This window comes from Mus musculus, chromosome 10 (assembly GCF_000001635.26).
Source record: "Mus musculus strain C57BL/6J chromosome 10, GRCm38.p6 C57BL/6J".
Classification (NCBI taxonomy): Eukaryota; Metazoa; Chordata; class Mammalia; order Rodentia; family Muridae; genus Mus; species Mus musculus.
The window spans coordinates 7434760-7459036 of NC_000076.6; the positions used below are offsets into that span (position 1 = coordinate 7434760).

General features: G+C 41.0%; 1 protein-coding gene and 1 pseudogene across 2 annotated transcripts in view; one reads left to right on the top strand and one right to left on the bottom strand.

Annotated features, from left to right (window-relative positions):
* Positions 1–10113: 10113 nt before the first annotated feature.
* Positions 10114–24277, bottom strand: part of Ulbp1 (UL16 binding protein 1) — a 28769-nt gene continuing 14605 nt past the window's right edge. The window contains exons 2-6 of one of the 2 annotated variants that reach the window (NM_029975.2): positions 22195–22449; positions 21581–21856; positions 12622–12725; positions 11659–11793; positions 10114–10938 (exon numbers count right to left, since the gene is read on the bottom strand). In NM_029975.2, the coding sequence (NP_084251.1) occupies positions 10792–10938; positions 11659–11793; positions 12622–12725; positions 21581–21856; positions 22195–22449 (917 nt within the window). In that variant the 3' untranslated portion in view covers positions 10114–10791. The remainder of the gene's footprint in view (positions 10939–11658; positions 11794–12621; positions 12726–21580; positions 21857–22194; positions 22450–24277) is intronic. The other variant, XM_006512492.4, reaches the window with a different exon arrangement.
* Positions 23560–24150, top strand: Gm46209 (annotated as a pseudogene).

Genomic DNA, 24277 nt, shown 5'->3' on the forward strand with positions numbered 1-24277 from the left:
TGAGGGATGAACAATTTAAGCAATTGTGAGCTCAGAGATATGGCATTAACTATTAATATACAAATTAAGGTTTGGTTGTTCAGCATTTTAAAACAACATCTACAGCACACAACTAGATTATTTGTGCTGGAACATGGGAAACTGTGTGTCTTAAGACTCGGCCCCACAGAAGCTAGTTGGGCCCACGTGGGCCAACGATTGGCTGGGAGGATGAGAAAAAATAACTTTACAATAATGTTTTTTCTGGCCAAAGAATTGTCTTGGGCACAACTAATATTTAATTACCAATGAATATAATTAATAACAATTATAAAAGCTTTCTTTATTTTTTGTAAAACCTTTTGTAGTAAACTAAAACCCTAAGTAATAAAAGTATATTGTCTCTGAATCCTTTGGGTGAGAGCAAGGATTTAAGGTAAACTTCCTTTGAGAAGCATTAGTTAATACTTTTCACTTAGGAAACAATATACACTGAAAGATTAAAACTCTTGGCTTCTTGTATAGAAGCAGAAACAATAAAAATTTTTCTTACATAAGGTAAAGTTACATTAGCTATACCTAGAGGCAAAATTTTCTAGTGATTACAGTTCACCAGAAGCAAAACTCTTTGAATTTAAGCATTATTTTAAACATCTGAATAGATCTGCAACACTGTTAAAAAGAAATTTTTTTGACACAGGGAAAAACTTTCTCAGGCACTGTTTGCAAAACAAAAGAAAGGCCACAAGCCGCTCTGGGGCTGCCCAGAGCCATGTATTGACTCAAACATAAAATACCTTTTCATCTGAGCATCTTGGCCCTCTTGTAATAAAGACCGATTCTAGAGAAACAATATAACTGTCTACGCCTCTAAATTAACCGGGAAGAGAAGAGGGGCTGGGCTGCGCGAGATAAGGAAGGAACCAAGACAAAGCTCTCTACTCAAGGTTCAATTTTTACTATTTCGGCACTCGGTTATAAAGGAAGGGGGAGGGGACCCGATTCCCGCCAAATAATCTCGGAGTCCAGTAGCAGGATGAGCACGTGTGTGGCTCCAAACTGCAAAACGGCACGGTCCAGCAGTGGGCATGGCAGAACGAATGAGCAGGAAGCTCCACCCCTGAGCAAGCAGGTTTTAGGCTGGGGGAGGGGAGACTACATATATATACATATATACACATATAAATGCATTTATATATGTATATATATACACACACATGTGTATATATAATTTGTTAGAATGACTTACATGCCATAGTGTAGCTAATTCAATCTTGGTGCCTATGTATTGATAGTCCAAGAATCCAGATTTTGTCCAGTTTACCACCAATGTACCACATTTTCTGTATCCATTCCTCTGTTGAGGGACATCTGGGTTCTTTCCAGCTTCTGACTATTATAAAAAAGGCTTTAATGAACATAGTGGAGTATGTATCCTTATTACATGCTGGAACATCTTCTGGATATATGCCCAGGAGTGGTATAGCTGTATCCTCAGGTAGTACTATGTTCAATTTTCTGAGGAACTATCACACTGATTTCCAGAGTGGTTGTACCAGCTTGCAATCCCACCAGCAATGGAGGAGGAGGTCAAATTGGAAGGTAAGAAGTCATAATATCACTATTTGCAGATGAAATGATTGTATATTTAAATGACCCCCAAAATTCCACCAGAGAAATCCTAAACCTGATAAACAACTTCAGCATTGTGGCTGGATATAAAATTAACTCAAACAAATCATTGGCCTTCCTTTACTCAAACCATAAAGAGGCTGAGAACGAAATTAGGGAAACAACATCTTTCATAATAGTCACAAATAATATAAAATATCTTGGTGTGATTCTAACTAAGCAAGTGCAAGATCTGCATGATAAGAACTTCAAGTCTCTGAAGAAAGAATTTGAAGAAGACCTCAGAAGACGGAAAGATCTCCCATGCTCATGGAGTGGTAGGATTAATGTAGTAAAAATGACTATCTTGCCAAAAGCAATCTACAGATTCAATGCAATTCCCATCAAAATTCCAAATCAATTCTTCAGAGAGTTAGAGCAATTTCCAAATTCATCTGGAATAACAAAAACCCAGGATAGCGAAATCTATTATCAACAATAAAAGAAATTCTGGGGGAATCACCATTCCTGATATCATGCTGTATAAGAGAGCAATTGTGATTTCAAAACAAAACAAAACAAAAAGCTGCATGGTATTGGTACAGTGACAGGCAGGCAGATCAATGGAATAGCATTGAAGACCCAGAAATGAACCTAGACACCTATGGTCACTTGATCTTAGACAAAGGATCTAAAACCATTTAGTGGAAAATAGACAGCATTTTCAATAAATGGTGCTGGCTCAACTGGTGGTCAGCATGTAGAAGAATGTAAACCGATCCATTCTTATGTCCTTGTACAAAGCTCAAGTCCAAGTGGATCAAGGATCTCCACATAAAACCAAATACACTGAAACTAATATAAGTGAAAGTAGAGGGTAGCCTTGAGCACATGGGCACAGGGAAATTTTTCCTGAACAGAACACCAATAGCTTATGCTCTAAGGTCAAAGTCAGTTTTTCAAATAGAATGCTTATTCAGCATCAAACCCTCCAAGCCCTTAAGGTCTCAAGTGAAGGGCCTATTATTTGACCTCAGGTAATACAACCAGCAAGTACCTGACTTTTTCCTACACACTACAGGGAATACTCTAGACTTTGTTAGATTTTACATTAGTTGTCTTACACACAGTCTCAATCCTGGAAGGCATTTTTTGGTGTGAAGACACAGGCCTTGGTGATACATGATCTGAGTCTCACAGAGGTCATTACCTTTTGGGTAATTCCATATTAGACAATATGCTCAAATAACTGCCTTCACCAAGATTCTGCAGAAAGGGCAGGGATGAATATGTTGGTGATCTGTGTCATGCAGCTGTTTGATGGGAAAGTCACCAAAACAATTGGTTTTATTATGGCATCTTCATGTATGTGTAAGATATAAATCAGTCATATCAACCCTTGTATCAGTCTCTCTTTCCATTCTTTCTACATGTCTTTCTTTAAGGTGCTCCCCCCTCTCTATCATGTGTGTGTGTGTGTGTGTGTGTGTGTGTGTGTGTGTGTGTGTGTGTGTTACAGGCCTGATCTTGCGGAGATATCAAGCAAATTCTCAGAGCTGCTGAGAGTTCAGCAGTGCAACGATGAGCTTATGGCTGGAGAACAGGATTTCCCATCATTCCATCCAGTCTTGCTCTCACATCCTTTTCTTCTCCTCTGATGACACATTTCCTGACTCTTGGATGGAGTGATATACATGTTTCATTTGGGAAATGTGTTTCCCATGCTTTTAGATCATCCCCATGAGGCAAACCATTGGTGTCCTAGTTGGGAAACTCTCTTCTTGCCTTCCTCCTTTTCCTCTGTTGTTTGTGGTGGTTCTTGTCCATGCACAGCTGAAGATTTCTGTCTCAGGAGACTTGGTAGGGAGATCCAATGCCCTCCAGGTTTGAGTCTGCACCACCGGTATTTGTCAGCTAGTATCACAGTATAAGCTCATGAATGACTCTCAGACTTTTTTGCACTGCTTATGTGCTAATGACTTTTTCATATGTGTCCTCTACTGGTGAAGGGAGAGCTACACTCATTTCCAGGAACCTGAATGTACTGTGAGAATCTCCTCATTCTCTCTCTCACTTCTCTAGGAAACCCTTCCTAGAAGACTTCCCCTCAATGATCTTTAGACCCAGCTGACAGCATCCATTGTCCAAGCAAAGCAGTTTTACTTTACTTGTTCTCATCTCTTGTAAATCACAACCCATTCTTCTGCACTAGCTGGGCAGATACCACAGACTCTTTGTATCAATGGCATAGTAAAGACTTTGCTTCCCTCGAAAACTTCACAAGATGCCTCTACCATCTGCACTGATCTAAAAAATCTTCTCTTCCAAGCTATTCCAGAAGAGCTCACTGAGCTCTCAACACTCAGTGACCTTTCTAGCCCAAAGTCTCAAAGTTCTTCCACAATCCTGTCCACAGTACATCATCAGGTCTGTGACAGCAATACCCTACAATTCTGTACCAATTTCTGTACTAGTTTGGGTTACTATTGTTGTGATGAAACAATATGACCAAAATCAAATTGTGGATGAAAAGTGTGTGCTCACAAAGAAGACATGGTTTGTGAACAACAATGGAGACCGTAGATCTGACAACCTAATGGGCACTTTCAGGCTCAGTGTTGTATCTTGGGTAGGAGCAACTCTGCCTCTTGGCTACTGTGCTTTCTAATTCATCCAGGATGTACTCTCAAAAACTGGTGAGATTTGATGTTCAAGTTATTCTACAGGAAACACGTATTTCCTTTGTAACACCAGGGGCTTGCTGATGGCATTTCAGGTGTTTCCTGTAAGTTATACCTCTCTGGTCACAATTCAGGCAAGGATTCTGTGATACTTGCAGCTAGCCCTCATGGCTGTGTGACAGGATCCTCAAGTGTAAGAAAGCTACCCTTTGTTTCTCAGTAGATCCTCTTCTTTCCAGTCTCCCACCCTGTGATCTCCTCTTGATTTTGCTCTGTCCCCTCTCAGCCTCAGTCTACAGAGCCCTCTCATATGCTCCTTCCCCTGCCTAGATGTGGGCTTTCCTTCACCCTTACTGTAGAACATTGTATAGAAGAAACTGAGGGAACAATTAGAAGCTGCCTTCTCTCCAGCAAAGATTTCCTGCCAATAGTAGAGGAACTTGCTTTCTAACCCACACCACCAAAAGTGGCTTCATTTTTCCTTCCTTTACTTCACTGTGCCCCTCTCAAGGTTCTGTGTAAGCTCTGTGTCTGAGGTCTCCATCTTCTACCTTGTCCCTACTAAGGGTCTAGTCTGTTAAAAACTGATTATGGTATGTGGTCTTCTCATTTCCTATTACAGTGCTGAGAGATGCTTCCATGTGGATAAAAGGAGAAACCGTCCCTCCAAAGGGTAAGAAATCTTTATTCTGGAGGTAAATATTAAAGACCATGTCCAGTCTACAAGAATGAGCCCAAAGTTAGATAATCTACAAGTTTATGTGATAGCAGTTTTATTAACTTTTTATACTAAAGACACAAGGAAAGACACAAATCAATAATATTTCAAATACATCATTTGGTGTATACCACAGATAGGTTATATCAAGTCTTGGAAATCTTACCTCTGGTGCTCAGATGGTATTTGCTAAAATTTTAGCTTTTTAGATTGGGGGAATCCAGAGGGGCTGTTCACACTTTCTCAGATTGTATCTAATATTCATAATAATGTTAGGGCACCAACTATAGTAGGCAGTATAGTAGGCAGTACTAAGTGGGCTAAAGATGAACCAAGACAATATATCTTTGAGCCTGTGGTGTCCTAGCATCTCACATCTTTGAGGATCTACTCAGTCAATTGGCTTTTGTAGGTCTAGCTCTTTCTGTGAACTCCTGTTCACAGATACAATGCTTTTGTGTTATTTTGTGGCCTGGCTCAGCTCTATCCTGTGTCTTTGATTTGATTTATATGTTCTGTACCTGTAGATCAATGCTATGCACTAAGGTTTGCATAAGTCCTTTCCTGAAAGGCTTTAACTTAAATAGACTGATAAGTAAGAGAACAGACAAAGTTAGTGGAAATTTGTTTTAATTCATGAGATAAAAGCAAATGTAACACATTAGATTGTTTTAAATTTGGGAAGAAAAAGCAAATATCGGCATTATACAAACAATGTCGCTAGGTTATTGAAGCTAGGTGTCAAAAAGCCATAAACCAATAACAATGTTGATAATATTGTACATCTAAACCCATTTTGTAACATACAAAACATGATGAGGTTTCCTGTGTTCAGGACTTTAAACCTTCCAGGAAAAAAAGAAGCCTAAATTATGTCAGCAGTCTAGCAAAGGAAGGAAGCAGCCAAAAAGTGTGCTAATGGTTGTATGTAGGCAAAGCAATGAATTTCCGATGGAGAGAATATACTTCTTGGTAAGAAGGATTTGAATCATAAATTAATTTCACCCTAAATGATTGCTAAAAGACAGTGAAACTCAAAATACCTCAGACATTTTGCCACTTAAATTAAAATGGTATAGGATAAAAAACATATAGCTATTTAATTACATGTATGATCAGTAAGTTCTTCTGAGTTTGTCACAACTTTAACTTATTAACAATGCAATCTTATATTAGTCAAGATTGAATTGAAATCTGTTTTTTTTCTACATTTCCTCATCATAAGTCCCTAATCTTTTGATCTTGTGACACAAAGTGATCTTCTAACTCGTGCTTGAAAACCATACAATTCAATTACCTAAAAATACTTGCAAAACTGCCTTATAATATTTTATGGAAGACACTGAATTTGATTTGGCCACATACATATGTATCCTGGGCTGGTCACTCATGAAGGTATGTAGAAGATTAAAACCACCCTTTGTTCTTCACGTCTGGTGTAACTTACTCTCTGAGTTTTCAATAGGTACTACTGGAGGCCTAAAGCAATGAGAATCAAGGGCTGGGATGACAGCCAGGATTTTCACCTTTACCTCCAGGTTGGCAGTGTTCCAGTGTAGAAGAGAGTGGAATAGCTCTAAAAGGATATGACAGCTTCAGAGAGGACGTGGAGACCCCAGAGTTTGAGCTTTGGGTCATTTCACAGAGAAATTCCCTTGTCCAGAAGATGGTGAGTGGAGGAAAACCAAAGACAAGGGGCCTGTAAAATTTTCCAACAGCCCTGAAAGTGACCACTAAGGAGATACAACTGTCAACAACACAAGGAAGCAGGTGGCCAGCCACATAGTCTTAAATACCCACCCAAAAATATAGCTACAAATAATATGAAATTACAAATCTATCAGTTGCCACCAGGATTCTCATCAGGACCCAGTTCAGCTCGAGAACTTAAGTTGTTAAATCCTCTACATCCTAACAAAGCCATTTTATGCTCCTGAGCATTCCTTACTCTATGTCATCCACCCTTTGAAGAAATTAATCCTCATTTATGATCCTAGTAATCTCAACTCCACATCTATCAACCTGTGTGAAGCCTGTGGTCTTTTCCTCCACACCAACCTCTTATGAGATGCAGAAAGTCTTATGTCTCAGTATATGAATGAAGGAGATGCTCAAGGCTTTCACTGAATACTGCCAGAAACACAGATGAAACTTCAACTCCACCTTTTCAGGATAACCCCCAGTTATTAAACCAGCACATTAAGTTTATCTTTAATTTCTTCATCAGGATGCAGGACCATGGGAGATGTCTCAGCTCCTGTCAGGTCTGCTCATCCCTCCAACCATAGTCATTACAAGGCTGGCCACTGTGGATTCATCTGAGGAAAGCTTATAGCACTCAACCTATAAAGGATTGAAGAGCTAGTTCCTGGGAGACATGAGCGGACTTAATGTTCATTCATTCAGTAAAAGTTTGGTGCAACATATATCACACACCCCAAGACTTTAATAGGAAACCAAAATCTGAGGTCCTTACCTCACATTGTGAACCCCTTACTTCTACATTTCTGTCATTTCTCCTAGTCCTCAGTCACTATTGTCATACTTCCTGCCTGTCCTCAAACCTCCTGGTGGGTTAAAGTTTCCCACTTTAACCACTGTGCTTAAAAATTCTTATTCCTGCTCACAATCTATTTCTCATTTTAAATCTGCAGTGTCTTTGGTTTGTCTCAAATTTTCTTTCAGTAAGATTTCTAGCTTCTAGATTAGAAGCCACTAAGATGGAGATAGCATTGTGGCAGGACTATCCAACCCAACCATCTACACCAACAAGTATCTGTCCGCACCAAGGACCATTTGAACTCTGAGTGATGTCAGAGTCTGGCCTTCAACCTCATGTAACAACTTTCCCTCCACTCTCCAAACTGAAGGTCAATCTCTTAAGTTTTGTGATCTTATGACCCTATGACAGCTAAACAACCCCAGACAGGGCTCTCAATGTCCTACTCTCAAGTAATAAAGCCCTTCCAAAAGGAAGTGGCCTGTATCACTTGTCCACAACATGATCTGTTCATCTTTCAAGGCAGCAATGAGCAATCAAATTCTCCCTCCCTGGAAAGTAAAATCAAAATATGTAGAAGAATGAATTTAAGCTTATCTTTGACTAGCAAATAAGTGAAACTCAGACCATTGTTATTTTATTTGATTTTGACAATTACTGGGTGTTAACCCCTAATCTACTCTTCCAAATGCTGGTCTGGCTACCTCTCCAGTGATGTACCCCAGACACTTGCTGTTTCTCCTTGGCATGGACTTTTGTCCCTCTCACCTCTCTCCTCTTTCTTCTTCTCCCATATCCCCCTCCCAGGTCACTCCAAAACTACCTATCTATAATCCCTCCAGTAATTGGTTGTAGCCAATTTTATTTAACCAATAGTTATAAATCAAGGTACAAAGTTTGCACAACAAAAGAGTATAAATGTGAGAAGTCACTCACAGACTTAGACCTTCCAGTACAGATTTAACGTTACAATACAATAGCAACAGACCAAACATCAATGAAAATATTCTCTTATAAAAATGAGACTTATAATAGCAGAGACTAATGCTTGGAGTCTGACTTCGTTTCTCAATATATCTCCTTCCACCTCAACACCAGTGTTTGAACAATGGTTCTTCCAAAATTATTAACTAAGAAGATATGAGCTGTTTCTTTCTTAGCCAAATATGAACATAAAAATGGCCAGAAAGAAGGATAAATAATATCTTGTAACTCGTATTAAAAGCTCCCATATCCCCCTCAGGAATATTGTCTCTTGGGAACTTACTCATACATATATATATATATGCCGTAGCTTGTTCATATACTCGTTCATATGGAGACTACACATTATCTTTGGATATCACTCCTCAGAATGTCAAGTACATTGTATTTGAGATAGTCTATACTGGAAGTCACCAATTCAACTATGCAGGCTGAGGAGGAAGGCCCAGAGATGCACTTCTCTCTGTGTGTCCCCTGCACTGGGATGACAAGCATGTGCCACCACAGTGTGCGTGGGTTCTGGGGAGGGAACTCAAATGCTCATGCTTGTGACGGGCAAGCAGTATGGGACTGAGCTGTCTCTTTGTTCCTTGTTCCTCACTAAAAGGTTTATATCATTATGGGTCACTGAATGTGACATTTCTATGCTTATGCCACATGCCTGGTAGTTCCTGGCATGACAACACAAACTAGACGACAACACAAACTAGTCAAGGACTGTTACTGTCACCTGTTCCTAACACAGACTCTGTGGGTACTGTGGATCCCTACAGGCAGCACCATTTGAGGATTCACGTTTTCCTTAGTACATAACTCATCTTCCTCCCTCAATTAACATTTCTCTTAGTTTTCTTTTGTAAGGTACAAATCCGTAGGGTAGTATATACGCGTCTTATACATGAATAATCATAGATGTGTGATCTGAGGTCTCCTCACTTCTTTTCTGCTTTATTATTTATTTTTGTATACCCATTCCCCATGAGGTGCTGATGGAAGGCTCCCCTGTTCCTAACACCTTGGTCAGATTTCACACTACACAGTGTGAAGTTACACTGTACTGTGAGCCAGGCACTGGGTTGGCGGAACAAGCTTAGACTCTGTTGACCAGGGTATAGTACGGATGTTGAATTTTCTTCCTATCACCAGATATTTCATTTATTTGCAAAAAAAATTGAGTATTTGCAATGTCTTTGCCAATGGACTATTTACTCACTAGAAGGCTACAATATTGTGAGTAAAACCCTGAATGAGTGAGCTATGCCAGGAAAACGGGTGTTCATATATGTGTCTTAATTTACCAGTTCCATCCAAGTCACTGGCTATAATTACCAAGTAGTCCTAATTAACATTGACAACTGTCTCTGGCCAACCTGGGCTCTCTTTCTTCAGTCTTAGTTACTAATATAAACTCTCAGATCACACACTGTACATCACACAGTTATTATATGTACTTAGCTCACAGAATGGCTGCAAAACACTGAATGAGTTGTCAGTAGAGTTCACAACGACCAGACTGGAGGCAGAGAGAGGGATTCTAGTCTCACAGACTCAATGCAGGTGGTTAGAGGAGCTGGTAAGGAAGCCAGTGGAGAGCTGCAGGGCTGCAGGGCTGCACCAGGCGTCAGGACTGAGTGAACTGTAGAGGTGAGGTGCAGGACCCCAGGATCCAGCAGGTGAGATGCAGACCCACATTAACATGGAGCAGCAGATGAACTGTCAGACAGCGTTTCAAGCAGGAGGCTTTAGCATTGTGGATGGAGCTGAAGCCTTAAGATGGCCAGGAGTCCTCTGTCTGAAGGTTCCTTGACACACAAACAGACAGGGGCAAGTTTGTGGGGGCCATGAGCATTGCAGGGCTAGGTGGCTTCTTTAGGGGACCAGGTGAGGGTGAGATAAATTCTCAGACCTAGTTCTCTGATATAATTTGAGATGCACATGTGTTCATGACTTCAAATCTATTTTGATAAGTGCATGGGAGGCATATTTTTTTACCTTGGGGATTAAGTTAATTATCAACACCTGCATCATGGATGGTACCTGGCTGACATGTATCTATGTTTAAATTAAGGTGCCCTGTCCTCCAATGTCTGCATTGCACTCAGAAGGGAGCCAAGTGCTGCTTGTAAAATGGAATCACTCAGGACAAATCATTGTTTTTGCACAGTGAGAAGAAACTTAGAGCCATGCCCTGCTTGATCTCCACAGCACTATCATGTAAGAATGAGAAAGGAAAGGAACAGAGCAAGAGGAAGCCCCTGGTGGCAACAGCCTAGTGCACTCTGATGCCCTGGTGCGTGAGGCTCTGTCGGCCATCAGTCTCATGGGATCCCATCAATATCGTCTGAAGTCAACAGCACAGAATTCTGAGATGCTGTCGGAAATTCATCTTCTTTCTTTACTGAACACGTCTCAGGCACTGTCAAAGAGTCATCCAACAGAGGTGGTGCTGAGGACTGCAGATCAATCTGGAGAGCAGGAGGACAAAGGGTGTGTGGGTTACAGTGTGCTCCTGGGCATCAGCTGCAGACCCCACTCTCCTTCATTTCTCAGACAGTCCCCCACACCACAGACCACAGAACTCGGTTGCACAATCCTTTGCTCTGTCATTCTTCATTATAGATCTTTCAACCACTGTAAGCTCTAGTATGATAAGATTTCAGATGTTTCTAGAGTTTTAAGTACAGCAATGCAATATTGTGAATTAAAAATTTTTAAAAGTCAGGGAACATGGAAAGAAAATCAGCAAATATGAAAAGCTAGAAAAATCCACCCGTGTTTCTCTCTTTGCTGGCCTTTTAGCTTTCATTTTTAGGTTTTTGGGGACAAGGATTCTCCTTAGCTCCCAAGCTGGAGTTGAGCTGAGTCTATTATCCACAACAGGCTTGAACTGTTACAGCAATCCTCCTGCCTCAGCTATCTACATACTGGAATTGAAAGTCTGACCAAATATCCAGGTAGATTTAAAAGATTTTATGCAACAAAAGTTATTCCAAAATGAATATGTTGACTTAAACATATGTCACCTAACATTAAACGTAAACCTTTCATCAGTCTATGCTTACAGGAAAATTTTAGATCATATTAAAACAGAGCATTGGTGTCTTCATCACAAGTCTATATTTTCACTCTAGACTGTATTTGGCAAAACCTATCAATGACAGCAGTGGGCTCTCAAACCACTTTACCTGCATAAACACAGGTGACTTCAACTTCCGAGGACAGAGACATTGAATCATAGTTCCACATACACTGGATTGTGGTGAAGTAGGCACTGTCAAAGAGTCATCCAAGAGAGGTGGTGGTGAGGACTGCAGGCCAATCTGGAGAGCAGGAGGACAAAGGGGGTGTGAATGAATGGATTTTTCGTTGTTTGCTTTGTTTGTTCTTTTGAGAAGATATGACTATGCAGCCCAGACTGACCTTGTCTTTCGAGACAGGGTTTCTCTGTGTAGCCTGGCTCTCCTGGAACTCTAGACACCAGACTGGCCTTGAACACAGAGATCTGCCTCCCTTTGCTTCCCAAGTGCTAGGATTAAAGGCATGCACCACCACTGCCCTGTCCAGGCTGACCTTGAACTTGCTAATTCTTCTGCCTCAGCCTTCTCAGTACTGGGATTCCAGGTCAGTCCATCACTGCCCACTCCTTGAGTTGTCTGATCACTTTGATCATTTTGGATTAAGGGCTGTCCTAAGTTGGGAGCTACTAATGTACAGGACTTGGTCCTAGGGATAAGAATTACTGTGGTGAATTATGTCATCCTCAGAAAGCAAATTGATTTTAATCACAGTCTTCAGGGAAAGTTTTATTGTTTATGAGGTGAGATCAATCGCCTCATCTCCATTTTTCTTGATTTATTTGGATCATTGGTCCATTGAATTCTCCATTACCTCAGGAGGACTTTCCTGCTTCATCCTCCTTCTCTGATTGTAGACTTAGGCTGGGTCTGCCAGGCTCTTGTGCCCAACAATACTCACCTCTAACATTGCTGTGAAGAGGGTGCTCAAGACTAACAAGGAGCATCATTCCAGTGGACAGATAGGCACTGTGATGGCCAGGGGCTTGGCTGAGAGTGATAAGCCCAGTCTCCTATGTTCTCATCAACCTCATATTACCAAGAACAAGAGTGAGAACCCAGCCTGTTTCCTACCTTTTTTGTACGTAAATGTCTTAATTTACAAGAGACTCCGAAGATCAATCCGAGAAAGGCAATTGCAATCACGCATAGAATAATCATCAAGGTACTGAAAGATCCTTTTAAAAGACCAGAAAAAAATATAGATAAAGTAAAATACACACTTCCATAAGCAAATTCTCTCCCTAGGTAAACCAAGGAACTCCTTTGTGAGAACTATTTACCAAACCCTGCTATAGCCATATTGAGGGCAGTATGTCACAGCAGGTGGCCTCTTAAGTTCACCAAACCCATTCCAGCCCTCAGGTTTCTCTACTTACTGCCTTTAAATAGGAATGTAGAACACTTAGCTACCATATCTACCTGTGTGCCACCATGCTACTCACATAGGACAGTGACCTATTTGAATACACGTTGGTACCAGAGAGTGGGGTATTGCTGTGACAGGCTATGTTGCTTGTGTGCAGAATGAGGACTATTCAATTTAGGATTAGGAAAGAAATTAAACATCTTAAGCTGGAGTTAGTGGGCTATACTAGTAGGAGCATTGAACACAGGAGTACCTAGAGCAATACTAATTAGGATAGCCTGGTGTAATAGGATTCAGAGGAGAAGAATGTGGTTGCTTATTGCCCCACTTCAAAAATAATAATAAAAATTCTCCCTCCAGCTAAATTGAAGAGTTTTGCATTAATGGCTTTGACAGAGATGTGAAGACATCTTAGTATTGACTGGGTCATGTGGTTGTTAGTGGTCCCTCCAATACAGCTCTATAATGAAAGGAGCAAGCTGACCAGAAAAAGGAAAAAAAGTAGTTTGAGGAGGAAAGGTACACAAGGAAGTGTAATAAGAAACTCCAGTGCTTAGTGAGATTAAAAAATGTTAAGAAAAGCCTTATTCTAAAAGAAATAAAAGGGGTTGTTGCCTCAGGAAAGAGTCCGCTCAGATAAACTTCTAAATTGTCAAAAAACAATTAAAAAGATGGCTGAGTAATGATGGAAACTATCAAATATAGAAAGCTGATGAAAGTGTATTTGAATGAGGGGCCATGTTCCAGCCTAAGCAAGCAGAAAACTTTGGCACCTTTGGCCATGTGGTTCTGGCTTTAGAGTCAAAGATACACGAAGGGGGTGTGGAATCTCACTTCTCAGCTAAGTAAAGCCGCTGAGGCCATCATGTATCAGGGATGCCCCTGCATGGAGGCTGCTGAGGCCAGCCATGTATCAGCGATATCCCTGCATTGAGGCTGCTGAGGCCATTGTGGGTCAGAGAGGCCCCTGCATAGAGGCCAAGAGACGCCCTTGTGTGAAACTGTGAAGATGAAGCCTGGATTATGTTAGAAACACCAAGATTTTGGAGATGCTAGAGTCATGACATATCTGCCAAGGAGATCTGCTAACAAGTGGAGATCCATCACAGGGGGCAGAAGTCCATGGCAGGCAAACAAGGCTGATAGGATTGGCATTCTTAAGAGCATTTTGACATCAGACATGGAGTTGTAGGGTCTGAAGTTTGACCTGCTGGTCATCCATCTTTCTTTTGCCAGGTATTTCCTCACTGTGCTCTGTTTTCTCCCTTTTGGAATGGAAATGCGTATTCTCTGCCATTGTATGTTGGAAGTTTGGGGTCTGCATTTTCACTGTAATCTTACAGTGTGTTACTGTGAAGGGGTTGCATTGAGTCTTAAAAGAGACTTTAACCTTTTAAAAGGGATAGAGACTGTGATAGACTGTAGAATTGTTGAAGTTGGACCAAATGCATTTTTACATTGTGATATGGCTGCAAGCCTATGGGGGCGAGGGAGTGGAATGCAGTGGTTTGAATAAGGATGGCCCCCATAGACTCAAATATTTGAATGCTTGGTTTTTAGAGAGTGGCACTATGAAACGAGGATTGTTTGTGTGCCATAGTAAGAGTAGGTATGGCCTTATTGGAGGGCATGTTCCTGGAGAAGAGTTTGAAGTTTCAAAAAGCCCATTTCTAGCCCAGAGCCTGCTACTTCTTTCTGCCTTTGGAACTGGATGTAGAATTGTCAACTACCATATCTGCCTATGTACCACAATGATCCCAACCATGATGATAATGGCTTAAACCTCTAGAACCATATGCAAGACTCAATTAAAAGTTGTCTTTTATCAGATATGCCATAGTCATGGAGTCACTTTAAAGTGACAGAACACAGAGCAAGATATCCTATTTCCCCTTAAGTAGCTTTAGGCCAGAGTGTTTTATCACAGCAACAGAATGAAATTAGAACAACACAATGCCAGATCCCTTGGACCTAAAGCAGACTTCTGGGAATATCTTCCTGGAACTGGTCAGAGAGTGGACGTCAGTATAAGACAGAGAAAACCTAAGATGGCTAATAAGTCTAGTAGTTGAAGAGTGCTGATCAAACATTTCAGAGATGTTCATGTGCCCAAGTGGATGGAACAGCAAAGCATTCTGGAAAATGTGCACAGTGGGATGCTCCATGATGCTCTGTGGGATGTTGGAGCTGCCATGTTGAGAAGCATAGTGAGAATGACCAGAAAGAAAGACACGGGCACTGGTGGAAGCTCAGGGATGCTAAGGGCTCAAGGCTGGGGGTGGAGTTAGGAGACTGTGTTCCTGAGTCACAGCCAATAAGGTACAGAAAATTCCCATCAGGATAGACTGTCAGGAGCAGTAACATCAAGGACAGAGGTCCACAAAAGAGTAAGGAAGGAAGGAACAGCCTGGGGTCTGTCTGCATAAGGGGCACATGGCAGACAGAACACAAAGGTCTTAAATTCAAATAAATAGATGGTGGGCCAACCCAGATATGGCTGGATTTACTAATTAAAGAGGAAAAGAAAATGAAGAGGAGTCTGAAAGCTACATTTTTTTTAAGGTTTGGGCCAAATACAGATTTAATTTTTATTTTTTTAATTAGGTATTTTCCTCATTTACATTTCCAATGCTATCCCAAAAGTCCCCCATACACTCCCCCCCACACTCCCCTACCCACCCACTCCCACTTTTTGGCCCTGGCGTTCCCCTGGGGCACATAAAGTTTGCACAACCAATGGGCCTCTCTTTCCACTGATGGCCGACTAGGTCATCTTTTGATACACATGCAGCTAGAGTCAAGAGCTCCGGGGTACTGGTTAGTTCATAACGTTGTTCTTCAGTTCCTTGGTTATTTTCTCTAGCTCCTCCATTGAGGGCCCTGTGATCCATCCAATAGCTGACTGTGAGCATCCACTTCTGTGTTTGCTAGGCCCCGGTGTAGTCTCACAAGAGACAGCTATATCAGGGTCCTTTCAGCAAAATCTTGCTAGTGTATGCAATGGTGTCAGCGTTTGGAGGCTGATTATGGGATGGATCCCTGGATATGGCAATCTCTAGATGGTCCATCCTTTTGTCTCAGCTCCAAACTTTGTCTCTGTAATTTCTTCCATGGGTGTTAAGTTCCCAATTCTAAGAAGGGGCAAAGTGCCCACACTTTGGTCTTCATTCTTCTTGAGTTTCATGTGTTTTGCAAATTGTAACTTATATCTTGGGTATTCTAAGTTTTTGGGCTAATATCCATTTATCAGTGAGTATATATCATTTGAGTTCTTTTGTGATTGGGTTACCTCACTCAGCATAATGCCCTCCAGGTCCAACCATTTGCCTAGGAATTTCATAAATTCATTCTTTTTAATAGCTGAGTAGTACTCCATTGTATAAATGTACCACATTTTTAAAAATCCATTCCTCTGTTGAGGGGCATCTGGCTTCTTTCCAGCTTCTGGCTATTATAAATAAGGCTGCTATGAACATAGTGGAGCATGTTTCTTTCTTACTAGTTGGAACATCTTCTGGATATATGCCCAGGAGAGGTATTGCGGGATACTCTGGTAGTACTATGTCCAATTTTCTGAGGAACCACCAGACTGATTTCCAGAGTGGTTGTACAAGCTTGTAATCCCACCAACAATGGAGGAGTGTTCCTCTTTCTACACATCCTCGCCAGCATCTGCTGTCAGCTGAATTCTTGATCTTAGCCCTTCTGACTGGTGTGAGGTGGAATCTCAGGGTTGTTTTGATTTGCATTTCCCTGATAATTAAAGATGCTGAACATTTTTTTCAGGTGTTTCTCAGCCATTCGGTATTCCTCAGGTGAGAATTCTTTGTTTAGCTCTGAGCCCCACTTTTTAATGGGGTTATTTGATTTTCTGGAGTCCACCTTCTTGAGTTCTTTATATATATTGGATATTAGTCCTCTATCTGACTTAGGATAGGTAAAGATCCTTTCCCAATCTGTTGGTGGCCTTTTTGTCTTATTGACGGTGTCTTTTGCCTTACAGAAGCTTTGCAGTTTCATGCGGTCCCATTTGTCAATTCTCAATCTTACAGCACAAGCCATTGCTGTTCTAGTCAGGAATTTTTCCCCTGTGCCAATATCTTCGAGGCTTTTCCCCACTTTCTCCTCTATAAGATTCAGTGGCTCTGGTTTTATGTGGAGCTCCTTGATCCACTTAGATTTGACCTTAGTACAAGGAGATAGGAATGGATCAGTTCACATTCTTCTACATGATAACAACCAGTTGTGTCAGCACCATTTGTTGAAAATGCTGTCTTTTTTCCACTGGATGGTTTTAGCTCCCTTGTCAAAGATCAAGTGGCCATAGGTGTGTGGGTTCATTTCTGGGTCTTCAATTCTATTCCATTGGTCTACTTTTCTGTCGCTATACCAGTACCATGCCGTTTTTAATCACAATTGCTCTGTAGTAAAGCTTTAGGTCAGGCATGGTGATTCAACCAGAGGTTCTTTTATCCTTGAGAAGAGTTTTTGCTATCCTAGGTTTTTTGTTATTCCAGATGAATTTGCAGATTGCTCTTTCTAATTCATTGAAGAATTGAGTTGGAATTTTGATGGGGATTGCATTGAATCTGTAGATTGCTTTTGGCAGGATAGCCATTTTTACTATATTGATCCTGCCAATCCATGAGCATGGGAGATCTTTCCATCTTCTGAGATCTTCTTTAATTTCTTTCTTCAGAGACTTGAAGTTCTTATCATACAGACCTTTCACTTCCTTAGTTAGAGTCACGCCAAAGTATTTTATATTATTTGTGACTATTGGGAAGGGTGTAGTTTCCCTAATTTCTTTCTCAGCCTGTTTATTCTTTGTGTAGAGAAAGGCCATTGACTTGTTTAAGTTAATTTTATATCCAGCTACTCCACCGAAGCTGTTTATCAGGTTTAGGAGTTCTCTGGTGGAATTTTTAGGGTCACTTATATATACTATCATATCATCTGCAAATAGTGATATTTTGACTTCTTCTTTTCCAATTTGTATCACCTTGATCTCCTTTTGTTGTCCAATTGCTCTGGCTAGGACTTCAAGTACAATGTTGAATAGGTAGGGAGAAAGTGGGCAGCCTTGTCTAGTCCCTGATTTTAGTGGGATTGCTTCCAGCTTCTCACCATTCACTTTGACGTTACCTACTGGTTTGCTGTAGATTGCTTTTATCATGTTTAGGTATGGGCCTTGAATTCCTGATCTTTCCAAGACTTTTATCATGAAGGGGTGTTGGATTTTGTCAAATGCTTTCTCCGCATCTAATGAGATGATCATGTGGTTTTTGGCTTTGAGTTTGTTTATATAAAGGATTATGTTGATGGATTTCTGTATATTAAACCGTCCCTTCATCCCTGGAATAAAGTTTCTTTAATGAATGTGGCTGCCCTTGCATTTGGAGCATAGATATTCAGAATTGAGAGTTCCTCTTGGAGGATTTTACCTTTGATGAGTATGAAGTCCTTGTCTTTTTTAATAACTTTGGGTTGGAAGTCGATTTTATTCAATATTAGAATGGCTATTCCAGCTTGTTTCTTCAGACCATTTGCTTGGAAAATTGTTTTCCAGCCTTTCACTCTGAGGTAGTCTCTGTTTTTTTCACTGAGATGGGTTTCCTGGGTCCTGTTTGTGTAGCCAGTCTGTTAGTCTATGTCTTTTTATTGGGGAATTGAGTACATTGATACTAAGAGATATTAAGGAAAAGTAATTGTTGCTTCCGATTATTTTTGTTTTTAGAATTGGCATTCTGTTCTTGTGACTGTCTTCTTTTAGGTTTGTTGAGGGATTACCTTCTTGCTTTTTCTAGGACATGGTTTCCATCCTTGTATTGGTTTTTTTCTGTTATTATCCTTTGAAGGGCTGGATTCGTGGAAAGATAATGTGTGAATTTGGTTTCTGTCGTGGAATACTTTGGTTTCTCCATCTATGGTAATTGAGAGTTTTGCTGGGTATAGTAACCTGGACTGGCATTTGTGTTCTCTTAGTGTCTGTATAACATCTGTACAGGCTCTTCTGGCTTTCATAGTCTCTGGTGAAAAGTCTGGTGTAATTCTGATAGGCCTGCCTTTATATGTTAGTTGACCTTTTTCCCTTACTGCTTTTAATATTCTATCTTTATTTAGTGCATTTGTTGTTCTGATTATTATGTGTTGGGAAGAATTTCTTTTCTGGTCCAGTCTATTTGGAGTTCTGTAGGCTTCTTGTATGTTCATGGGCATCTCTTTCTTTAGGTTTGGGAAATTTTCTTCTATAATTTTGTTGAAGATATTTGCTGGCTCTTTAAGTTGAAAATCTTCATTCTCATCTACTCCTATTATCTGTAGGTTTGGTCTTCTCATTGTGTCCTGGATTTCCTGGATGTTTTGAGTTAGGATCTTTTTGCATTTTGTATTTTCTTTGATTGTTGTGCCGATGTTCTCTATGGAATCTTCTGCACCTGAGATTCTCTCTTCCATCTCTTCTATTCTGTTGCCGATGCTTGCATCTATGGTTCCAGGTTTCTTTCCTAGGGTTTCTATCTCCAGCGTTGCCTCACTTTGGGTTTTCTTTATTGTGTCTACTTACCTTTTTAGGTCTTGGATGGTTTTATTCAATTCCATCACCTGTTTGGTCATGTTTTCCTGCAATTCTTTAAGGGATTTTTGGGCTTCCTCATTAAGGTCTTCTACCTGCTTAGCAGTGTTCTCCTGTATTTCTTTAAGTGAATTATTAAAGTCCTTCTTGATGTCCTCTACCATCATCATGAGATATGCTTTTAAATCAGGGACTATCTTTTTGAGTGTGTTGGGGTGCCCAGGAATGGGTGGGGTGGGAGTCCTGGGTTCTGATGATGGTGAGTGGTCTTGGTTTCTGTTAGTAAGATTCTTACGTTTGCCTTTCGCCATCTGGTAATCTCTGGAGTTAGTTGTTGTAGTTGTCTCTAGTTAGATCTTGTTCCTCAAGTGTTTATGTTAGCCTCTATCAGCAGACCTGGGAGACTAGCTCTCTCCTGAGTTTCAGTTTTCAGAGTACTCTCTTCAGGCAAGCTCTCCTCTTGCAGGGAAGGTGCCCAGATATCTGGTGTTCGAACCTGCCTCCTGGAAGAAGTTGTGATCCACTTCCAGAGATCTTAAGATCCCGTGGAGGGTCTTGTTGGTAGCTTGCGGGTGTCAGCAGACTCCACACCCAAGCTACCCCGGTGCTGGCTGGGACTGGAAGGGACTTGTGCCCCTGATCAGTCCGGGTTTTCTGCTTCCCTAATTAATGCAGTCTCTCTGTGAAGAGACTCTAGCTCAAGGGTAGAGCATCTGGACAGTGCTCATGGGAATATGGAAGGAAAGGAAATCTCCTTTTTCTCAACAATTAAATATAATATGTGATAGTCTTTGAATTTGTAACTACCACTTATAAGTAGTTTTTAAAGATATTTTTCTTATTATTTAAAACTATTTTTAATTTAAATATATTTTGATCATATTCTTCTCCTTCAAGTTCACCCAGATCCTCTCCTCCCTTCTCTCTACCTATACAACTTTAAGTTGTTTCTCAAAAATGAAAGCAAACCCAACTATATCTAGAAATGCCCATAATCTAGAAAACAAAATATAATATCAGCAAAAAGAAAAATAACAAAAATGAAAGAAACCACCAATTGCAACCAAATAAAAGCAAACACACACACACACACACACACACACACACACACACACACACACGCACACCAAACCCCCCCCAAAAAAAACCCACAAACCTGTGTCACTGCTTATTTATTGGTCAGTTACTGATCTTGTAATCTTCCTTGGAGTATTTGATATTCCCAGAGTTATTATTCAGAGAAAATTGATTTTCCATCTCTCAGCAGGTATAAATGACAGTGTGTTGTGAACCTTCACCTTAGTGGCTAAGGTCACACTCATTCATTTATTCATTTTTTTAAAAAATGAAGGAAAGCCGGGTGTGGTGGTGCACACCTTTAATCCCAGCACTCGGGAGGCAGAGACAGGCGAATTTCTGAGTTCAAGGCCAGCCTGGTCTACAAAGTGAGTTCCAGGACAGCCAGTGCTACACAGAGAAACCCTGTCTCGAAAAACAAAAAAACAAAAACAAAAACAAAAAAATGAAGGAAGAAAAAACAAGAACTATCACATTAAAAATCAAACAATATAGACCAACAGAAGGAACACTGCCTAAGGTGGACACAAGCAAGAGTCAGAGACAAACTTGTTCCTTTGTTCAGGAAACTCATAAAAACATGAAACTGGAAGCCATAATACAAGCACTGAGGACGTGGTGCAGTCAGTCCCTGTGAATGCTGCTCCAGTACCTGTGAGTTCATATGTGTGTGGATCGTGTTGACTTAAGAGGAGAAATCCTTGGTATCCTCAATGCCCTCTGGTTCTTACATGTTGTGTGCCTCCTCTTCCGCACCATTCCCTGACCTCTGGGAGAGAGATGTGTTGAAGGCATCCCATTTAGGGTTGAATGTTCTGCATAAAATATCTGCTGTGGGTCTCTATATTTAAGCAAGACATTTCTAAACACAGTACATTTGTTCACTGAGATTGTCATGCTTGCATACATGTATTTTCATTTTAATGGCACACATTTTCCTCCTCACTCCTTCCAGATCCACTCTCACCACTACCAGACCTGCAGAAAGCTTTTCACTCCATCTTCCCAGTTACCTGCAGGCTCCAGATGTTCTTTCCAGTGCAACATGAGCTCATCAAGCCAGGTCCTGCAGTCGCCCTCTGTAGTCTTCTTTAAAAAGGCAGCTAAAACCTTGTCTTCCTTGCACATTTCTATAAACTTCTCGAATTCATGATCCAGTTGGGTCCAGTTGCCAGTGCTTGTGTCAACACGGAATATATTCTTTCCATTGAGGCTAACAATGGCGTATCCTGTGAAATGTTTGTCTACTTCATACTGGCCACACACCTCAGCCTGCAGAGTGAGGGGCTCTATGCCCATTGGAAAGAGATTAGCTTCTGGCCTTGTTTATTCCTGTCTGCCTACTGACCATCCCTTCTCATCCACTGACCTTGCTTTACCCTCTATATTTTGCCCTTGCTGCTGGATATCTTAGATAGAACTAACAGTGATTCTTTTTTTTTTTTTTTCTTCCATAAAAACAGTGAATGTCCCTAATCTGTCACCCTGTTCTTTCCTATGGGGGGCTGTCTGATATGCTCTTTTACTTATTTTGTAACAGGGGGATTTAATCTAAAACCTCATGTATGCTGCCAAACACCCCACTAATGAGCTACACCCCAGCCTTATTGGGCCATTTGAAACTTACTTCCGGTTGTGTTAGTCTCCTGCACTATGTGAAGCAGCAGACCTTTGAAAATGTCAATTCCATCTTTCAGAGTGTCAACCTCTTTTTCACAGATCTTTGTAGCATTCATGCTGTTCCTATGAGCACCAATGGCATGACACTTTTTATCCTTGTAGACAAAAAGAGGCTGTCTGTTGAGTAGGCCTTGAACTTCATGACTATGTTGTCCAGACTCTGACCTGTTAACCTTGTAAATGTTACAAAGAGAAGCAGTCTCTGTGAAGGAAACATGCAGTGAGGTTAGGGGCAGGGAGCAAGTGACTCAGAGAGAGTTTCTACCTATGGAACGAAGAATAGCCTTATGAAAGGGTGGAGAGAGAGGAGAGGCATGGAGGGCGGGAGAGGTGAAGGGACAGGGGAGAAAGACAGAGAGAGAAGAGGCTCAACCACTTTCACTCTGCTTCTCCCAACTGCCTCCTCTACCATTTTAAATTCTTCACAATTTCTTCCAACTCCTATACCTAAACTTTTGAGGTTCATTCCTTTTGATTGCATGAGGTTCTTTCCCACTGCATTAAAAAGTTTGATGGGCTGAGTGGTGGTGACGCACGCCTTTAATCCCAGCACTTGGGAGGCAGAGGCAGGTGGATTTCTGAGTTTGAGGCCAGCCTGGTCTACAAAGTGAGTCCCAGGACAGCCAGGGCTATACAGAGAAACCCTGTCTCATAAAAAAAAAAAAAAAAAAAAAAAGTTTGATGGACACAAAAACGAACATTATGCAGCCCCAGAACCCTTACTTTGGTTGTGAACAAAAAGCCAACAAGGCCCTCCAATTAAAGTGCATATGATTAAAAAAGAAAAAAAGCACAAATTTTCTCTAGTACAAATTGGATTTAGGAGCTGGGTCAATGTATGGACTGCATGTGGCTAAAGAAAGAGCAGTGGACCATGAAGATGGTCCAAATAAAGCAACAGAGGCAGCTTCAGGCTACTTGTCCTTGGAAGAAGATGGAGGCAGAGCACAGTGAATGGGGAAACTCTCCACTGCATTGGAAAAGGAATTTGTCCCTAAATATGACACCAGGTTCTACCAACAAGATAGAACTCAGTGATGAGATTGATGATGGTAAAAGGAAAAAACAGAGATCTGAAGGGCCCAGTCTGACATTACAACCTGCATTTTGTATTTAGTCTCCATCTTATGTTACGCTTGTCCACAGGCTGAGCTCAGTTACTGGAAAAAAACACAGCTTACTCCAGAAACCAAGACACCACTATCAACAGCCATAACTTTCCTAAAAACAGCCACTCCACCCTTAATAACCACCAATCAGCTCCAAAGAGGAAAGTACCTAATATTCCAGTTGTTTTTAAAAAAAATTACTCCTCTTCCTGTAAGCGGCCAGAGGTCACCTGCCAAGATGGTTCGATACTCTCTTGACCCAGAAAACCCCACAAAATCATGCAAATCAAGAGGGTCAAACCTTCGTGTTCACTTTAAGAACACCCGGGAAACTGCCCAGGCCATCAAGGGAATGCATATCCGCAAAGCCACCAAGTATCTGAAGGATGTCACCTTAAAGAAGGAATGTGTGCCATTCCGGCGGTATAATGGTGGAGTTGGTAGGTGCGCCCAGGCCAAACAGTGGGGCTGGACACAGGGTCGGTGGCCAAAAAAGAGTGCTGAATTTTTGCTGCACATGCTTAAAAATGCCGAGAGTAACGCTGAACTTAAGGGTTTAGACGTAGATTCTCTAGTCATTGAACACATCCAGGTGAACAAGGCACCTAAGATGCGCCGACGAACCTACAGAGCTCATGGCCGGATTAACCCACACATGAGCTCCCCCTGCCACATTGACATCATCTCTCACTGAGAAGGAACAGATCGTTCCAAAGCCAGAAGAGGAGGTTGCACAGAAGAAAAAGATATCCCAGAAGAAACTGAAGAAACAAAAACTCATGGCCCGGGAATAAATTCAGCATAAAATAAAGGCAGATAAAGTTAAAAAAAAAATTACTCTAGTTAACCATAATTATTCATAACTAGCTAAAATCATTACTAGTCCATAGAAATGCTCCAAGCTACAATTTTCAAATGTTG